Source organism: Pseudochaenichthys georgianus, chromosome 11 (assembly GCF_902827115.2).
Source record: "Pseudochaenichthys georgianus chromosome 11, fPseGeo1.2, whole genome shotgun sequence".
Lineage (NCBI taxonomy): Eukaryota > Metazoa > Chordata > Actinopteri > Perciformes > Channichthyidae > Pseudochaenichthys > Pseudochaenichthys georgianus.
This window is the reverse complement of record NC_047513.1, coordinates 21,090,041-21,108,091: the sequence shown is the minus strand read 5'-3', so window position 1 is coordinate 21,108,091 and position 18,051 is coordinate 21,090,041. Positions and strand designations below refer to the sequence as shown.

Below are 18,051 nucleotides of genomic sequence, written 5' to 3'. Positions count from 1 at the left end.
GAGTTCCAGGCGAGAGGGACGGCCACAAAGTGAGTCTGAGTGACTCTGAGCTGCAGGTTATCAATGCAAGTGCTTCACACACTCAGCACACAGACACCCCCCTACCTCTACTGCTGTATATGTGTGTGTGTGTGTGTGTGTGTGTGTGTGTGTGTGTGTGTGTGTGTGTGTGTGTGTGTGTGTGTGTGTGTGTGTGTGTGTGTGTGTGTGTGTGTGGTGTGTGTGTGTGTGTGTGTGTGTGTGTGTGTGTGTGTGTGTGTGTGTGTGTGTGTGTGTGTGTGTGTGTGTGTGTGTGTGTGTGTGTGTGTGTGTGTGTGTGTGTGTGTGTGTGTGTGGTGTGTGTGTGTGTGTGTGTAGGAGAGGGAAATACCTGCTCTGGGAGGACCTAAGATGGTGGGCAAGGAAAGACAAACACACCTTGATATGGCTAGGATGGACAGGTATGTGTGTGTGTCAGTGAGTAGTAAAATGTGTGTTGTGTGTGCTTGATTACCTGAGCGTGTACAGTATGTGTGTGTGGCGGGGGGTACAGGAGCGCCTGGGGTTTGGTGTGCGCCAACGCAACCGCCCCAGGTTGGATTTGGCCAAAAGCTCAAATAAACAGCCACATGAATTCCTCTTTTCTCCCCGTGTTCCCTCTTATAGCAAACACACATTTATGGTGCGGAAGTGAAGGAGAGCCACCGTACACAGGCCTCAGTGTTCCCGCTGCTATGCATGTCGGGAGGTGTGCGTGCATTTTTGCATTAGCATGCATATCTGTATAAATTGAAGTATACAAGTCAATTCCTGGATTCTTAAATTCAGCTTCTGAATTAAACGTACAGTTTTGTGTTTTTCTATCACTTGTTTCTACTTTTCTACTTGTTTCTCCCACCCTTTCTATATTTGTGATTTTTTTAAACTTTGACTACAGAGCAGAGAAGGATAGAAGGTTAAGATTTCCTTATTGCAACCATTAAAAAAAATGTGTCCCCCGACTCTTCCTCGCTCCTATTTCCCCATTACTCTCCTCTCCACTGTCAGGTAGGCGGCCGGCCTCAGCGGAGTAAACACACCTTCATCAATACTCACATACACATCTTTAATGTCTCTACACAGTAAACAGAGACCCCTCTTTTCCCCCCGACAACCCGCTCCACCTGACCCAACCCTGCATTCCTCCGCACCACCCCTTCCTCCTCCTCCACACACACACACCTCCACCCAACCACACGACCTGAACAAGCCGCAATTCAGGGCGTAAGTCTGGGAGGGGAAGAGGAATTAGGGCTCAAGCTGTACAGTAACTGGCCAGACAGATTTCCTACTGAACAAGCTGTAAAATCAAGTGTGTGTGTGTTTATTTAATTGGCGATTGGCCTGAGATTAAAAATTCGAGATGTTATTCCTGGACAGCGTGTCCTCTAAGGGCTTATAAGAGAATACACAGTCATAATCGTATACATATTGGTCAACACACAAACATAATTAGTACAGTCACAAGCACACACACACACACACACACACACACACACACACACACACACACACACACACACACACACACACACACACACACACACACACACACACACACACACACACATACCGGTTATGTAACCTCGGTCTGCTTGGCAGGCTGGACATTAGTGAGCTGGATGAGGTTTACCTGCATCCATCAGTATTTGTGAACCATTTCACAGAACCAAGAAACTAATTTCTCATCTGGTGTTTACACATGTTTAGAGTTGCTTGGTAATAGAGGTGAACTGTGGAGAATAAAAGCCTCAAATCTGTTTAAACTGATAAAAATAACAACTGTGTGTAACAGACACTATAACAATACTAGATGGTCAGTTCCAATAACACTTTTTGGTTATATTTTATTTTTATGATTCGAATTAATTGTTCACTGTGTAAAAATACTTAAAATGTCTTGTTTCGTTCGACCAACAGTCAAAACCCCCAAATATAATTAGCGTTATTGTAAAACATAAGATTCGCTTGGATTACTGAATGTTGGCATTATTATAACTAAATGTTCTGAAATGATCAATAATCAGAAAATGAATCATCATCAATGTTGATAAATAGTCTAGAAGTCTATTCTTTAGCCAAACCCAAAATGTGCTGGTTGCCGTTTCTCAAGTGTGTTTTACTGGTATATTCAGTCGTCTCTAGATATATCTATAGATTATTTATATATATATATATATATATATATATATATATATATATTGGGTTTGAATTCTGTTAAAAAACTTAATTTCAAAGACATTTCTGACGTTTTATAGAACGATCGATTGAGTAATCGATGAATCAATCAATGATTCTAGGAAATGATGATCATATTAATCATTAATAAAAAAAGTCAAATCAAAAGGATTTTCTAACTTAGCACAATCCAAATTGGATAACCTACACAAATGACTTGAGTTTACTATCAGCCCAAAAGTTATTTTCCCCTTTCCCAATTTGTCCTTCACCATTTCCTTCCCCAGTAGCAAAACAGAAATCTAATATAAAGACAGAGCATATTTGCTTTTTTACTAAAAAAGTGAATGTTCCTGTAATTCCTTATTCTCTGCCAACAGCCAGACCACTGCAGCCGGCTACATTTAGAGGATATTCATCACAATAGTCCTGCCAGACCCTTTGAGTAAATGAAAACAAGTCTAAAACACTTTTCTTCATCCCTGCCACACTGAATGTCATTAGCATTTTTATACAAGTACACAGCTCTCCTCAAATATATTTACTATCAACATGGTGAAGTGAGATATTATATCTCAGTCGAATCTGGGCCTGCCACTGTTTGTATTCTTGTTTACACAGCGTTTGAACAGACTAAGCTATTCATTTTATCCTGTAAGTTGTTTTCCCCAGCGGTTCTCCCTCGTGTCATCTGTTCCTCCGAACCCAACACAAGTCTATTTGTTGTATCTTTGTCAAAACAAACTCAAAATCAACACCCTGGACCAGAGCAGCAAAGCACCGGAGGATCTCCAAGCCACGTTTCAGCTTTGTTTCACAACCAACATTAGCCCATTACTTTCAATCAGTTACATCAATAAACTGGCTGTATTTTACCCTTTTAATGTGTGTGTGTGTGTGTGTGTGTGTGTGTGTGTGTGTGTGTGTGTGTGTGTGTGTGTGTGTGTGTGTGTGTGTGTGTGTGTGTGTGTGTGTGTGTGTGTGTGTGTGTGTGTGTGTGTGTGTGTGTGTGTGTGTGTGTGTGTCAGAAGGTTTGGAAAGAGTGCGAGGATTTCTTGTTATACCACAGCCATAAATATTGAAACAAGTTCCCTTTCTTCAAATCTCAGAATACTGAGTAAATATTGACATGGCGGATTCGGCTGAACTGAAGCATCCCATACCTGTGTTCACATATATACACACACACACACACACACACACACACACACACACACACACACACACACACACACACCTCTCTGTTCACACCAGGGAAGTTGTGGAGAAATTAATTACAAAGTTAAACCTACATGAAACCCTCCTCAGTAACACATGCAAGCTCCCTCACATGTGAATGGGAAGAAAGCTGAAACTGTGCGAAGTGACACGAGACACACATACAGACCTTTACACAAATTAAAACTAAAGTCCATGTAGAAACTCCGCTTCACTGAGTTTGGATAAATCTCACACTCACAGGGTTTTCATTCCTGAAATGAATGTGTTGTGTGTGTCTCTTTATGCAGGAGACTTTGAGAAATGAAGTTTGTATGTGTGTGTGTTTATGCTGCGCTGCTCCTGCCAACAGTAACAGCTCAGTAGCCAGTGAGCAGGAAGAGCAAGGTTCATTAAAAACCCAAACACTGCAGTTACATAACCAAGAGTTCTGTTCATCCCAGAACCGCCTGTGCTCCAAACACACTTCTCCCTCATCCCCATCTTCTTCTCCCGCCCACGCCTGCTGGCAGAGCCCACCCATCATCCTCTTCTCCTCCCATAGCAACAGCTCATCTCTGCTCTCCTCCCTTGTTTCCCGACCAACACACTGCCTCACTCCTCCGTCTCCCCCCTCCTTTATCTGCTCCCCTGGTCCCTGCCACCTCCTTCTTCGCTCTCATCAAACAGTTCCTTCTCTTACTCCCACATCATCATCCAAGCTTCACTTCAAACTTTACTTTACATGCAGCACGACTACGGACCAGGAATATTAACTACAGTTAAAACAAGAAACTTTTTGTTGCTTTACTTTCAATACGTAGAGCAAAAAAATGACAATTGTTCCCAGATGTCTTTTATCTAGTCTTAAAAGATGCCTGTAGGTCTTTTGGAGGTGGAGTTTCATACAGAGATTTGGCTTCCAAAAGCCCTTCACCTGGCTTGCATACTAAGGATAAACAGAGAGTGCAGTTGGTGTGTGAACACAGCAGATGGCAACATGGATTAAGGATTTGGGCAGCATCAGTGATTGTCTAGGATACCTCTACCCTGGAAACAGCTCTGTCCCGTTTCCCCTCCATGGAATTATCGACCGTCTCACATCCCACGACAGAGGGGTGTCTGAGAACCCAACATGCTGTCAGATAAACCCAGCATGTGGTCGTCTCACATGAAGGAACAGTGTCCTCTTGTGGCCTAAAGACAGACCTGAGGCCATTTACATCACCAGCAGATCCCATTAGGATGAGTCACTGAGGCGTGTTATCAGGGCAGAATTTAACCTATGGTTCTGTAAACATAGCTGGAAAATCATTATATGACATTGGAGGTTGTTATAGTTTCTACACGAATTTCCGTGGGGCTCACTGAAGTATCTATCTATTATCAGTCTGTGCAGTAATGATCCTAAACGTTTCCCTAATCCATCATCACCACCACCATGTTTCAGTGGGTCAGTGAGTGTTCCTGAGAGATTTATCTGTACATTGTTGTAAATTATCCACACTGAAAAAAGAGTCAGTTACTTTGAACTTGAACGTGCTTGATTTTTATATTTGCTGTTGTAATTTATTGTCTTCCGTTTTGCTATCGCAGTAAAGTGTTTTTATTGCACGTACAGCACATTGGCTCGACCAAAAATCGTTTTTAAAATGTGCTATATAAATAAAACTTCCACAATATGTGTCAACTATTACAACTTATGACAAAGGTGTTGCGAGCTTCTATTAAAATGTTTACACAGTCCACTCTTTAAACTTTGTCTATACTTTTTTTAACTTCGCATTAAGGCCTATTTGTGTGTTTGAAACACTAATTCAAAATGTGAATATGCATGCACATACTGATGGGGATGTGGGGAACAATTACGCTTTGCAATTAACCCGCCTCCCACGCCCCTCTCCGGTCTGCAACCACATTTTCTCAATAAAAACTTTCCTCTGAGCCATAACATGTCGGAGACTGCGGATTGAAATCACAGCAATGCTGGTCAAATGCATAAATAAGGATTAACAGAACAATGAGCATTTATTGCAGCTAGGCAGCCCAACCGAACCAGCTTACAGTAATATCGAGAACATCCTAATAGTAATACAAATGGAAAACACAGAAATACTTACATTTAAACAGGATATTATATTAACACTTACAGCACACACTCTCACATAAACAAACATGTCTTCAAAAATTATTGAGGGAGAAGTCGCAGTGGAAGTGGCTGTGAATCTCTCGAGGGCTGTCATACTCAATCTTGACACACGGGGGCACTGGAGAGCTGTCTGGGGAGGCAGGGCTGACCTGAGAAGACAGCAGGGAGGCAGCCTTGGTGGGAGTGATCTCCGCTCTGAGGCGAGAGGGCCGCAGGGTGGACACAGGGGGGAGGACCATGGTGCAGCTGCTGCTGCTGCTGCTGGTGTGGGATGATCGCTGGGAGTTTGCATGTGAGGGCACGGCGTGGTCCTCCCGGATGAAGTAAGAAGGGGGAGGCAGGGTGTTGGAGGAGGGCGGCTGGGGGTCTCGAGCACCTCGGCTGGCAGGGTAAGGGCACTGAGAGCGCTGGTGCAGGGCTGGCTGGCTGTACATGCTGCCCCAGGGGTACGACTGGTAGGCTGGGATCCCACCTGCAGAACACCGACCACTCAATGAGACAATCGAGCTTTATCGGAGAGCAATCAGCACAAAATCAGCAGGAGCTGATTGTCACGAGTCAAAAGTAAAAATGGCAAACTAATACACTTATAAGCACATCTGTTAATGGTATAGTTCTTGCTCAAGAACCAACTGCAGCAGAGTGGGCTACTTTTTGGGGAATTAAAAGATGTTGTTCTTTTTCTGGACAGAAAATGTTTGGTGATAGCATTCTGGGCACTCAAGGCTTGGATAGGGATTAAACTCTTCCACTCTTTTGGCCCATGATACATCTTTCTGCCAAGTTTCAAGGAAATCTGGACAGTATTTTTTCTTTAATCCTGTTGATAAGGCAAACAAACAACCAACACACCTGCAAAACAATCTTCTTAGTGTAGGTAAATATCTGGTTCTTTGACAGTGTGCTTAAACCCCTTCGATTGGTGTGTTTTTGTTTTTCCATGAGGAAGTCTAATAAAATCTCATCTTATTGACTCACCAGGATGACCGGCCGACTGCAGCAGGATTTGTCCTGCGCTCTGGGACTGGTAGTAAGCTTGGCCTCCAGTGGAGTAGGTCACAATCCCAGTGGAGTTTCCCCCGGGGCCGAAGGTCAGGTAGGAGGTAGGGTTGGAATCTGGAGGGTTGGGGGTAAGGTAGGGGGAGGGGGTGAGGTAGGCCATGTGGGACAGAGATGCCTGAGGTTGGTGCTGGGGCTGAGTGGAGGGGTAGGAGGTCTGGAGCTGGTAGGAGAGTGGGTTGATCTGCTGGCCTGAGGTTAGGTAGTCCAGTTTATCCCCAAAGTCAAATAGAGAACTGCGGACAAAACAAAGAAGGATTTAGTCAAAACAACATCTTCAAATATATACGATGTGTAACTGCAGGGACGTTATATATATTATATGCTCAGATACTTCCATATGTCTTTATATCGATCTCACCCAAAGTGTAGAAAGGGCCCAATAAAAGACTTTGGGAACCTTTGCAAATGTCATGATTATTTTGTCACTCAAATCAGCTAGCTGTCATGACAGCACCCTTTTAAACACAACAGGAGAATATGTCTTATGGTTCACACATAAGGACTCAAAAGCAAAGACAGCGATAATCTGCAATTCAGTGTGAATGAAACCTGCCGTCACAGCCCACCACCGCCCGCTGAGCTACAGAGAATGAAAAGGCATCCAGCGACACTACAGGGGGGAAATAAGGGTAGCATTGTTTTAAAAACACAGGTATCGTAAAAAAACAAAAACACTTCATCTGTACTCCCAAAACAAATAAGAGTATATGCAAATAAGGCAGAAAACAACCGGCCATTTGGAGAAGAGTAAGTCAATCTGGTGCTCAGGGAGCTAAACATGCATTAAAATTCATTGCTATTATTTAGTTTTATATTGCCTAGCATTAAGGGATTTATTTAAGAGCTGTGATAAATAGTAGTAGTCAAAGACATATAATTTTCTACAGAGCAATTCCTAACCGTTATTTCTCCCAGCAGGATTTCTCAAATATTTCAGAGAGCAAGCTGAAACCGACTGCCCTCCACAGGCGCTGTCTGCAGGATCATTATATATCAGTAATTCACAGGATCCCTGCTCCTGTCTGCAGCCTGTCCTCTGTACTACTCATCCCTGTTCAAATCATCGTCTAGTATTCATGTCACAGTCTGCTGCGAACCGAGCTGACCTGGTGTCAGTCTGCAGAGCCTGGGAGGAACCGCTCTCCAGAGCATCGAGGAACAGAGGTTGGTTGTGAGCCAGGGTGTTAAGGAGAGGTGGAGCTGGGTTGGCAGCGTTGTAGGTCGTTGTGAAAAGGGGTAGACTGGCTCTCCGCAGAGGGGGGGGGCTGTGCATGGGACGGGGGTGATACTCTGCCAACCCCCCCTGAGATAAAAGCTGGTGCTGGCCCACATCTGTCCCTCTGGATTGACCTTGGAGATGACACAGAGAGATTAAACACTGAGATTAAAGAGACATTGTAGTTTGGCTTCTGGGGAATTGTACTATCTCCACATGCAGGGGGAAGCCTCCCCGAGTTTAAATGTAGTGCATTGTAAGTGCTAGTGTTCCACTGGTTAGTTTGTTCTGGGTGTTCAAGTCGGCTTTTGGGCCAAGACGTAGGAAACAGCTGGCTCCGTCCCCACTAGTTCCTCGATGTTGGATTGCATTGTTACCTCTGTGTGTTTACTCAGAGCACCATTACACCACAATATCTTAACATGGCAAACAGTTGTTAGCTGCTATATTAGTGTTCTGAATGTCCAATATACACTCTTTTTGTGGGAGAATGGACATTTGACCTTGCCTTGTCTGCACACTCCAAGAACTCCGAGGCTTTTGTTCTGTACTTTGTGTAATGTTGATCTCTACCTCATTGCATTTAAAATGTCACTCAAGAACTGCAGCAGCTTGCACACATGTATAATGTATGTAGAATTCTATTTTTACATGTTAGTATAGTATTTTGTTGTTTTAGGTGGGAGAGAAACTCCCTCTGGTGTGAACTTTGGGATTTTAGCCTTTGCAGACCATTTACATGCACAAAAACATATATAAGACTACAGGAAAAGGGAAAACACAAAAAGCACAGTGGGGCCTCTTCTCTTCAGCAGTATTTGTGGAGCACTGGGACCTAATCATGAGCGGTGCTTTTGATTCATTGTGAATGAGGGTTACAGCACCTGGGCTGTTGAGGCTGGCCATCAGGTTGCTGTAGGAGGGCGGAGTCTGGTTGGAGATGGCGGAGAAAGAAGGCGCTGCAGGGTCGAGCTGGGGCAGCTTTGTGGCAAAGTGATTTGAAAAACAGGGAACTCCCTTACTGAAAAGAGAATAAACATAAGTTACAATCAATCATATACAAAATAACGACTAATCAAAAGTAGCTTGGACCATTTGAGAACAAGAAAAACTACCAACACAGAGCGATATAGTGTAGTACCTGTTGGGTTCCAGGCTGGGATTGATTGGGTGATGCAGGGGGCTGCTGCTGCTGCCAGCTCGGCTCTGTCTGTGTTCACCCCTCGCTGTGATGGAGCGCTCCACTTTCCTCCACTTAGCTCTGCGGTTCTGAAACCAGACCTGGTTCACAGCGTCATGCAGACAAGACAATAACATTGATCAGTGAAAAGGTCTGAGGATGGTGACGAGACAAGGAACGATGGGGAGGTGAAAGAAGGCAGTCGCTTTGAGGCAGGAAGGAAAACTTTTCCCTGAATCCTCAATTATTGGAGAACTCATTTAAGGGCAAATAAAAGGGATAATTGCACCCGTTCTTTTGTTGATTGACACCAAGAACTTAGGTTTCAACCAAAAGAGGTGCACCTAACTTAATTCCTAGTTCGACAATGATTCACTCTGAGAGGAGGTAAATCACCAAATAAGAAATGTAAAAGAGTCAGGAAAACTTCTAACCATAATTCTTTGAGGCGTGACACCAACTGAGGCGGCGATGACTTTCCTCTTCTCTGCGTCGGGATAGTGGTCCTCCTGGAATAAGGCCTCTAAATGCTCTAACTGATCTACACACACACACACAAATGAAGTGTTTGCATAACCAAATCTGAACACACCTGGACAGAAAGACAGTTTGGTTACCGGTACTGTAGAGAGTTCTGGTTTTCTTCTTGGGAGGAGGTGGAAGCAGGCCGTTGTCAACGACCTCTACCCCCGGTAACAGAGGTAGGCTGAGTCCTCGACCCCTGCTGCTGTAGCGGATGGAGTGTCGGGTGGAGTAGACCCGGTTTATCTCCATCTGTCATCAATAAGAAAAACATCAACATCATCTCTTCTCCGTCACAAAAGCCAACAGGGAAGTTTGTCTGCCAAAAATAAGTTGAGGTTCACCAAGAAGTGCACTGTGGAACTTTTCAGCCCCCAGAAAGCAACAAAATGTTGAATGTATTAATGAATCTGCCATTTTGTTCTGAATTGATTATTTGTTTAGTCTATTAAATGCCAGATAATATAGAAAAAGGTTAATTGCTTTGATTTTAAGATTGAAGTTTGTGTTCCTGGTTAATTTTGAGTGCAGTTCTGGCCATATATTAGGAACATTCAACATCTTGCTATTGCACTACATATTTCATTCATTCATAATATTAATAATAATAATAATGCATACTTCTGGGTTTTGAGCAGAGCTATTCTTCAAGCTACAGATTACTTCATGGTGTAGGTGCAACTGGCAAAAGACGATCAAATGTGATACATATTTTCACAGTGAGATGAAATGAAATTCTCCATTTGCTTGTCACAATGCTTCAATTAAGCTCTTTCGCCTACTGATATCACACCACACCGCACACTGAGCCAAATATTAAAGCCCAGGATGTTATTTCCACAGCTGCATCATTAATATTGCAGAAGGTTGTTGGTGTGCATCATTTCACACATATTACACCGTAATTATACATGACAAGAGTTATTATTAGACACCTGGAGATCTTCACTAGAACATGCAAATGTGCCTGTTGGGCTGCAGAGGGTTAACCTCATGCGCCGCCAAGCAATACTCAAACCACAGGTAGTGTATTTAAAGTCCTGCAAACAAACCGCAGTTTGCAAAGATCTGAAAAGTGTCAGGCTACATTTGGGGAAAGATGTCTAAAATGAAGACATAGAAAAATATAAATTAATAAATATTATATAACCACCCTAAAGATTCAATGAAGAGCTTGTACTACTACAAGGTGATGCAAAACCGTCTTATGTGATCCAATGCAACTGTTCTGACAGTCTACCTTTATTATACCCATAATGTTATATTTTTATAGAGATGTTAATTTAATGATATTTTTAATTCCTGAAGTCATAGTTAGCGGTGTTGTTTTACTTGACTGCAGAAGGTCATACAAACTCAACATTATTAACTTTGTAAAAGGAAGAGTTCATGGCAGAGCTGTTGCATTTAATTGTAATTGATTATATATTGCATCTAAAGAGGGTAGAATACAGTATATAGTGTGACAGTCTCTGATAAGATTTATCCAGCCGTAAAGCCTAAAGGAGAGCTCACCAATTAAGCACATCACAGTGTTCAATGAACACCCGAGTCTGAACTAACTGGCAGCGGTCATGTTGCATAATTGGTAATAAAGGCACCAGGTTTTGAATATGTGGTAAAAGAAAGACAATATCTCTGGTTTTACTGCTTCAGAAAAAAAAAATCGAACTCCTCGGTCAATGTTGTACGAGTGCATGATGCATCAGTGGAGAACTATCTTAAGTGGAGATCATTTTGGTTATAGGTGCAACTTTTAGTCAATTGACAGAAAAATGATTGCCATCTATTTTAATAATCATTGATCAATTGAGTCATTTCAAATGCAACCATTTCAGAAATGACAGTTTTAGCCTCTCAAATCTGGAGATTTCCTGCATTTCTCTGTCGTACATCAAAGTAAACTGAACACTTTCAGACATTTGAAGACATCAGCTTGGATTTTGAGAAAAACAATAGTTTTCTCTATTTTCTGATATTTTATAGGGAAACGATGACTTGATGAATCTAAATGTTATAATCTGCAGATGAATCAATGAGAATGAGTGTTAGCGGAAACCCTGAGGGGGAACGGTGTTTGGGAATTCAGGGAATCAAATGTTGTTCAGCGTACTGTATATGTTCACATTTCCTGCAGTGATTGATAAACAGTGACGGTGTAGTCTCACCTCGTCAGGCTGTGGGCCCTGCAGGGAGTGACTGTAAAGTACAGAGGGGCTGCAGGGTCTTTTTGTCCCGTGAGGTAGAGGAGGTGCAGGTTGGATGGGGACAGGAGGCTGTGTGGAGTACAGCAGGGGGAGAGGAGCAGGAGGAGGGCAGTACAGGCCGGCCCCCCCACAGCCCAGGAAGGCGGGGTCAGACAGGTCGCAGCTGTTCATCAGACCGATGGGAGGCTCAGCCGGAGCAGAGCTCTCCTCTGAACTCATCGCTGACGCCTCCTGGATCCGACTCTCCTCCTCATAGCGCTCGCTGACATCTTTATAACCTCTCCTGTTTCTCACTCGCTCACTTGGCTTCCTACCGCACCTCTTCCTACCCTTTTTCTTCTCATTTTTCTCTTCTAGACTTTTCGTTTCTTTGGCCTCTTGCTTGTCGGCGATTGTGTCCTTGTTGTTCTCAATCTTGTCGTCTTCCATCTGCTCCTCCTCCGCTCCCAGCCTGCTCTCTGGCCTCACCTGCTCCTCTTCTTCTGTCGCCATCAGTTCATTTTCTAAATCAACATCTTTCCTTTTTCTCTCTTCCTCCCTCTCCTCGTGTTCTCGGCCTGTCTCCTCTCCTGCCTCGTCATCCTTTGTCTGATTAAACACCCTCTCCTCTCCTTCCCTCCTCCTCCCTTGGTGGTTCTTTGTTTCCAAATCCTCCAGCTCCTCGCACAGAAGGCTCGGACAGTCTGCAAAAGGGTGAGGGAGAGTTTTTTTTAGTTTTTTTGACTTTTGTCCAAAGTCTGTAAAGCCTGGACACTAAAGCCTGGATAAGTAACGTGAGGCAGTCAGCAAGCAGAGTAAGCAAGATATTAAAAATTATGCAACACAAATATCCAGCCAAATGTGGCGAAACCCTTTTGCAATGAAAGTACCGAGATCTAAATCTACTGAGTCAGCTCGTCCCTCAGTCCACCCTCTAAAAGACACTCCCCTAAATGTATCACTAAAGTCTAACCAACAATCACAGATTTTGTTCTGAGCAATTAAATTAGCAGCTTGGGCAAGAACACAATACATGTAGAATTTGCGAGCAGGTAAAAAGTAAGGTTGGCAGTGGAATCATTTAATTTAATTCAAAAGACACAATGGAACGACTGATTACAGTCCGGCGACAGCCACCAGATTTTCTTTTCTATCTCAAAGCATTTCACGATAAGTATTTCAGCAAATAACAAACAGTATTTTTTTAAAACAGCTTTAATCAAAACACGAACTGGAGAAACCTCTACATAATCCTAAAACTACTGCTGGAGCCAGATCTCTAACATGGAGTAGTAAAAGAAAACTCATTACACCTTGAACCACCAAATCAGTTTCTCGTACTCTAAACTACTTCTTGATCTACTTGGCCTTGCTTCACCATAAGTTGAGAAAGCTTAAATGATATGAGCCACTCATCTGTGTCTCATATTGTTGCTTTATCGAGACTCAGTAAGACTGTCTGTGTTTATATCCCACTTACTGGAATAGACTCCCTGAAGACTCCAATTACTTTTAAAAGCATTCTCAAAAGATGTATTTTTCTGTTGCCTTCTCTATGATCTGTACATGTGTTTTCGTCTGTGCTTGTTGTAAACGTCTATTATTAATATCACGTAGTGGTAGTAGTATTGTCTTTAGGCTTTTTTAAACATGTTTCCTGCTTATTTGTTTGCATCTTAATATTTATGTGAAGGATATTGAGTTCTTCCAATAGGCAATTTATTTAATACTTAACAAATTGATTAAACTTGTGATAAGGTTTGTGGTTTCAAACCTTATCCTATGATGGCTCTCCAGGTACACGCCAGTTCACACTGAGTCCCTGTTGACATGTGTTGCTTTCTTTAAAATATGAAATTATATGAAATGCATTTTGTTACGGGCCATCTGACACAGTGGTATTCTCATCCAGGACCTAGGCTGTCCCTGAGGTCCTGTCTTCTGTATTTGTGGCAGCTTTAGGGCGAATATATAGTTGGTAAATGATTGGCTGATTGCATCAATCATAGTTAGGATTTTTTAATTTGGACTTTTATTCCAATCAAAGAAAAATGTTACGTTTACCATCACAGAATACTAAAAAGTCCAGCCAATTCACGTTTAAGAATTTGAAACAAATTATTTTCGGGCATATGCTTTAAAGATACAAAAAAGATTTTTAAAAGAATCATTTGGTGCCATGTGTTACAGGAGATATAGGCTCATTCATTTACTTACTGTTTATCTAAAGTTTTAAAAAAAAAGAAAATGTAAGATAAAATATAAGTAGGCCTATATATTATTTGTGTAATACTTTAAGCTAATAGGCTCGTAGAGTTTATTATTATTTAATCTCAAAATAATATTTAATTTAAATTATTATAAAAAAAATGGTCATTAGGCGCATTCACACTGCGATACTTTTCCCACAAAGGTTCATGCGAACTAGTTCATGATCGCGTTCACACCAAAAAGAGCCGGTACTAAAATTAGTTCATGCGAACCTTTTTACCCCCTCGAAAGTCCCTGCGAGAGAGCAGGGACTTTCGAGCAGCTCTTTTGTGAGAAAATAGCTATATTCCTGATTGGCTGGGCGGATTGCAAACCACGCCCCGTAAAACTCCCAAAAAGTTTGTGAAGCCGCCATTTTATTATCCTCGCATTAGCATTATTAGCATTAGCCCAGCGCAGAAACGCAGAGAGACTAACTTATGGCAACACAAAATAAAACATGGGAGCGGTGGAGATGAGTAGAAGCTGCTGGGACTCCCAGCAGCTTCTACTGAAGCCAGTCCCCAACTCCGGGGATTTCCGGCCGGGGACTTTGGGCCGTGAAGTGGTTTGCGGCCTGCCAGTAAACCCAAAGCAGAAGAAGAAGAAGTGACGTCAGCGGCTTCATTTGCCTAATCCTCCCTCAGAGACTTAGTTCATGCGAACTAAAGAGTTCGCATGAACCTTTGTGAGAAAAGTACCGCAGTGTGAATGCGCCATAGTCTACAGCAAGGGTCCAAACTGTTTTCACCGAGGACCACTAGCCTACAGCAAAATATACGAGTGGGCTGGGCCACTCAGTGAGGTATATTGGTAGATTGCCTCATAAGCAAAATCAATCAAATGTAGGTAAATGATGCTCTCCATTTACATTATTACAAAAAGTGGTTAGCTCATTCCTTAAAACAGAAGCCTCATATTGATTATAATAAGGGGAAACAGGAAGCGTAGGCCTATACGTCAAGCTTGTTATGTAAATAAATTGGGCTTTTTTTCTTATCAACTTAGCAAATGTTTCCAACTTTCATTGACTGAATTTATCTGAAAAGTGGGCTACTGTGTGATATAGCCAATCCTAGTTTGGGCACCCCTGCACAGAGTAAGAACTAACTTGAAATGGTTGGAGCTCTTACTTTCCTATTTCATGAGTCATGAGGCCTGCAGGTTGGGAAAAAAAACCTGATAAACGTCATCCCGCGAGGAGCTGCAGTGACTTAATTAGTGTCCCAGGTGTGCAGCGTCTCGTGCCACCTCACCTGACCGCTAATTAACTCTGAACAGCTAGCTGCAGCTGAACTAGCTAACCCCATGTACAAACACCGGGTCGCGAATGTTAATAGCTGAGTTTTAAAATCTTAAAGTGTCTCTGTGGAGCTGTGCAGCTCTGGAAGCTGAGCCTCACAGGTAAGATAAAGAGCTTTAAATACACCCGCAAAGTCTTTCAAAGTTTACAAAATGACACAAAAGTTGAGCTAGGAAATGGTCGACGAGTAGAAAGCGAACCAATAAACCAATAAAACAATTAAATGTCATCCTAGTCGTCCTTACCCAAATCTTCCGCTAAATCACAGTGTTCCTCCATGTTGAAGTCTAAACTAATAATCAATTAAGCAGGGTTACGAGGTGAATTGCTCCAGCACTGCAGGCTAATACGGTTGATTGATTGATTACATTCAGCAGTGTGATGGAGAAGTATCGCGTGAAGGTGAAACTTATCCAGCCAATCAGTAACCAGGACCGGTAACACACGCGATCAGGTGTACCCTTAAGTGACATCATCTAAGAAAACTTTATTGATCTCATTCAGTGAATATAAATGGGCTGGTTTCCTAAAACAATATATTGTTGTCTATGAATCAACATTAACAAGTGTACTGAGTTGATTTATATGTTAAACAAGGTGCCTACATTTTATCTTGAGTTTAATGTTGGCAAAGCAACAAAAACTCTTAAAACATTAAACACGTCCAAGCTTTAAAAGGTTAATATCTTTCTTAGATAATTCTCTTTCCCTTGGTGTGTTAGTTGTAAACAAAATATATATGTATTCTCCCTAATGTATAGGCTTACAGTGTGTTGATTTAAGGAATATTATGTTTGTATCACAATCATTGGGATCAACTATGTTTACTCAAGTATTGCATTTACAAATGGAAAGCATTTCCATTTTATGCTTCCTTATACCTGTACATTATAACTTTTTAAAGGGACATTTTGCCATTTTTTGCCTTTGTTGGCGTTACTAAAAATGAGTTTTTTATAATTTAAGATGTCTATGAGTATAGAACAGTTCAACTAAAGTTTCAAAATGCTGGTAATTCTACTTTATTTCACAAAGGCTTAAAGTGGGCCAAGGTCTTTGTAAAATAAAGTGCTCATATATCATATCACTTTCTATTATTATATTAGAAGGATGCCAATCAAACATTTGCATGTCAGTTAAAGATGCTGGGATAAATTCAGGTTAAATTCAGGATACATTCAGGTTAAAATCAGGATAAAATCAGTTTAAATCAAGTTTCCTAGTTTCAGTTGTTCCACTGTTACCCACCAGATGGGGTACTGCCTGGACCCCAGGCTCTTACTACCCCAACTCCCCTGTTCAGCCTCCTCTGCTCTACTCCTCCCAAACAGAGAAGGGATCCCATAAAACCCCCCTCATGCTCTGTGAAAGGCACATTTCCATATAAGCAGCCCACCATAGCCAAGGCCAAGACAGCTTGTTGTCTCCTCTGGATCCAGGGAAAGGCCATCTGCGCACTCCCTCCTCCACATCAGGTGACCTTGGTTTCATCTGGTTTGATGCAAAGAATTTAAACTGAAAGCCCATTTAGATTAATTTCCTTTCCTGCGTGCTTGCAAATTACCCAGGACAGTTTATTTAATCACTTCATAAGTACATTTGTATGCAATGACTTACATTAGCAACATCTCTGGGTGTTTCTCCCATGACGGTTCACAGAGTTCAGCAAGTGTAAATAGCTTGTTAAGAGGCTGCCATCACACATATAAATATATACAGAATTCGGTCAGATGTAGGGTTGAGTCATATGGGTTGCGTGTAAAGTTACGAGGTCAGAAATTGTATGAAGGCCAGGCTAATGCTGGTGTGTGAGAACACCAGAGGGAGACTTTGTGTCTGCATGCGAGTTCTCTTGAATGTGTGTTACTAAAATATATTCTCATTCAGAGCAGCCACTGCTGAGTCCTGAGTGACGAGCAAATCCTCTGCCTCAAGTTCAATCCAGCACCAGGGGGGGTTTAGTCACAGCCAAGACCAAAAGAAAAGGTTCAGCTCACCCAAATTACAAAATGTTTTTCACTCACAATTGTTTTTCCCAAAATCTTGAGATATCTGTCTCTGGGATGTATTCTTCCAGCCCAGCAAGTGAAGACAAATGGAATTTCATTTGTAATGCTCACAGCATTGGAAATGCACTTTTAAATAATTCAACAGTCGTGTGTCTTTCCAGTAATAATGCCCTGGTTGCTTCGTTCTTTAATCCAAACCACACTGAGAACATTTTTCACACAAACTGCAGTTAGAGAAATTGTAATGTTGATACTTTCTGTTCTCTGGATTGGAGAAGAGGATTGGGAATTAGGAATAGATGTGTTGCTGTTTCTGAACAATGATACTTGATGTGAGCACCACAAAATGCATTAAAGTGGAAGCAGAAATATCAGAGACAGCTGACTAGACACAAAAAAAACCCATGTTTTATTTTTCAGGACAGGTACAGGTTGGTTTCAAGGTTCTCTCTGGTTGTCTGGTATGTGCACTGTACTTCAAAGTAGAAAAATAACTTTTTGTAAAATGCAAAATAGTGAGATCAGAAGATTGATACCAGCTACAGTGAGCAATCTGTTAGCTTAGCATAATGGCTGGAAAAGGGAGGATAAGTCTACCTTCTTGATGTAGCGTTTTGAGTTGTGAAAAGCGCTATATAAATAAAATGCATTATTATTATTATTATTACCTACCTCATGTATTATTTAAAGCTGACTAGACACAAACAGCAGAATGAAAAATTACAGGTGCATTGATTTATCCACTTTAATAAAACACAAAAAAGACAAGAGAGGACAGATT

At 41.9% G+C, this 18,051-nt stretch overlaps 1 protein-coding gene across 1 annotated transcript; it reads right to left on the bottom strand.

The window, feature by feature from the left end:
• Positions 1-5,189: 5,189 nt before the first annotated feature.
• On the bottom strand, positions 5,190-15,621 carry nobox (NOBOX oogenesis homeobox). Its single transcript, XM_034094950.2, has 9 exons — positions 15,507-15,621; positions 11,691-12,412; positions 9,618-9,774; positions 9,435-9,541; positions 8,962-9,101; positions 8,705-8,841; positions 7,711-7,954; positions 6,521-6,837; positions 5,190-6,014 (listed from the first exon to the last, which is right to left on the bottom strand). The coding sequence occupies exons 1-9, from the start codon at positions 15,538-15,540 to the stop codon at positions 5,575-5,577; spliced, it is 2,298 nt and encodes a 765-aa protein (XP_033950841.1). The 5' UTR covers positions 15,541-15,621; the 3' UTR covers positions 5,190-5,574.
• Positions 15,622-18,051: the final 2,430 nt, after the last annotated feature.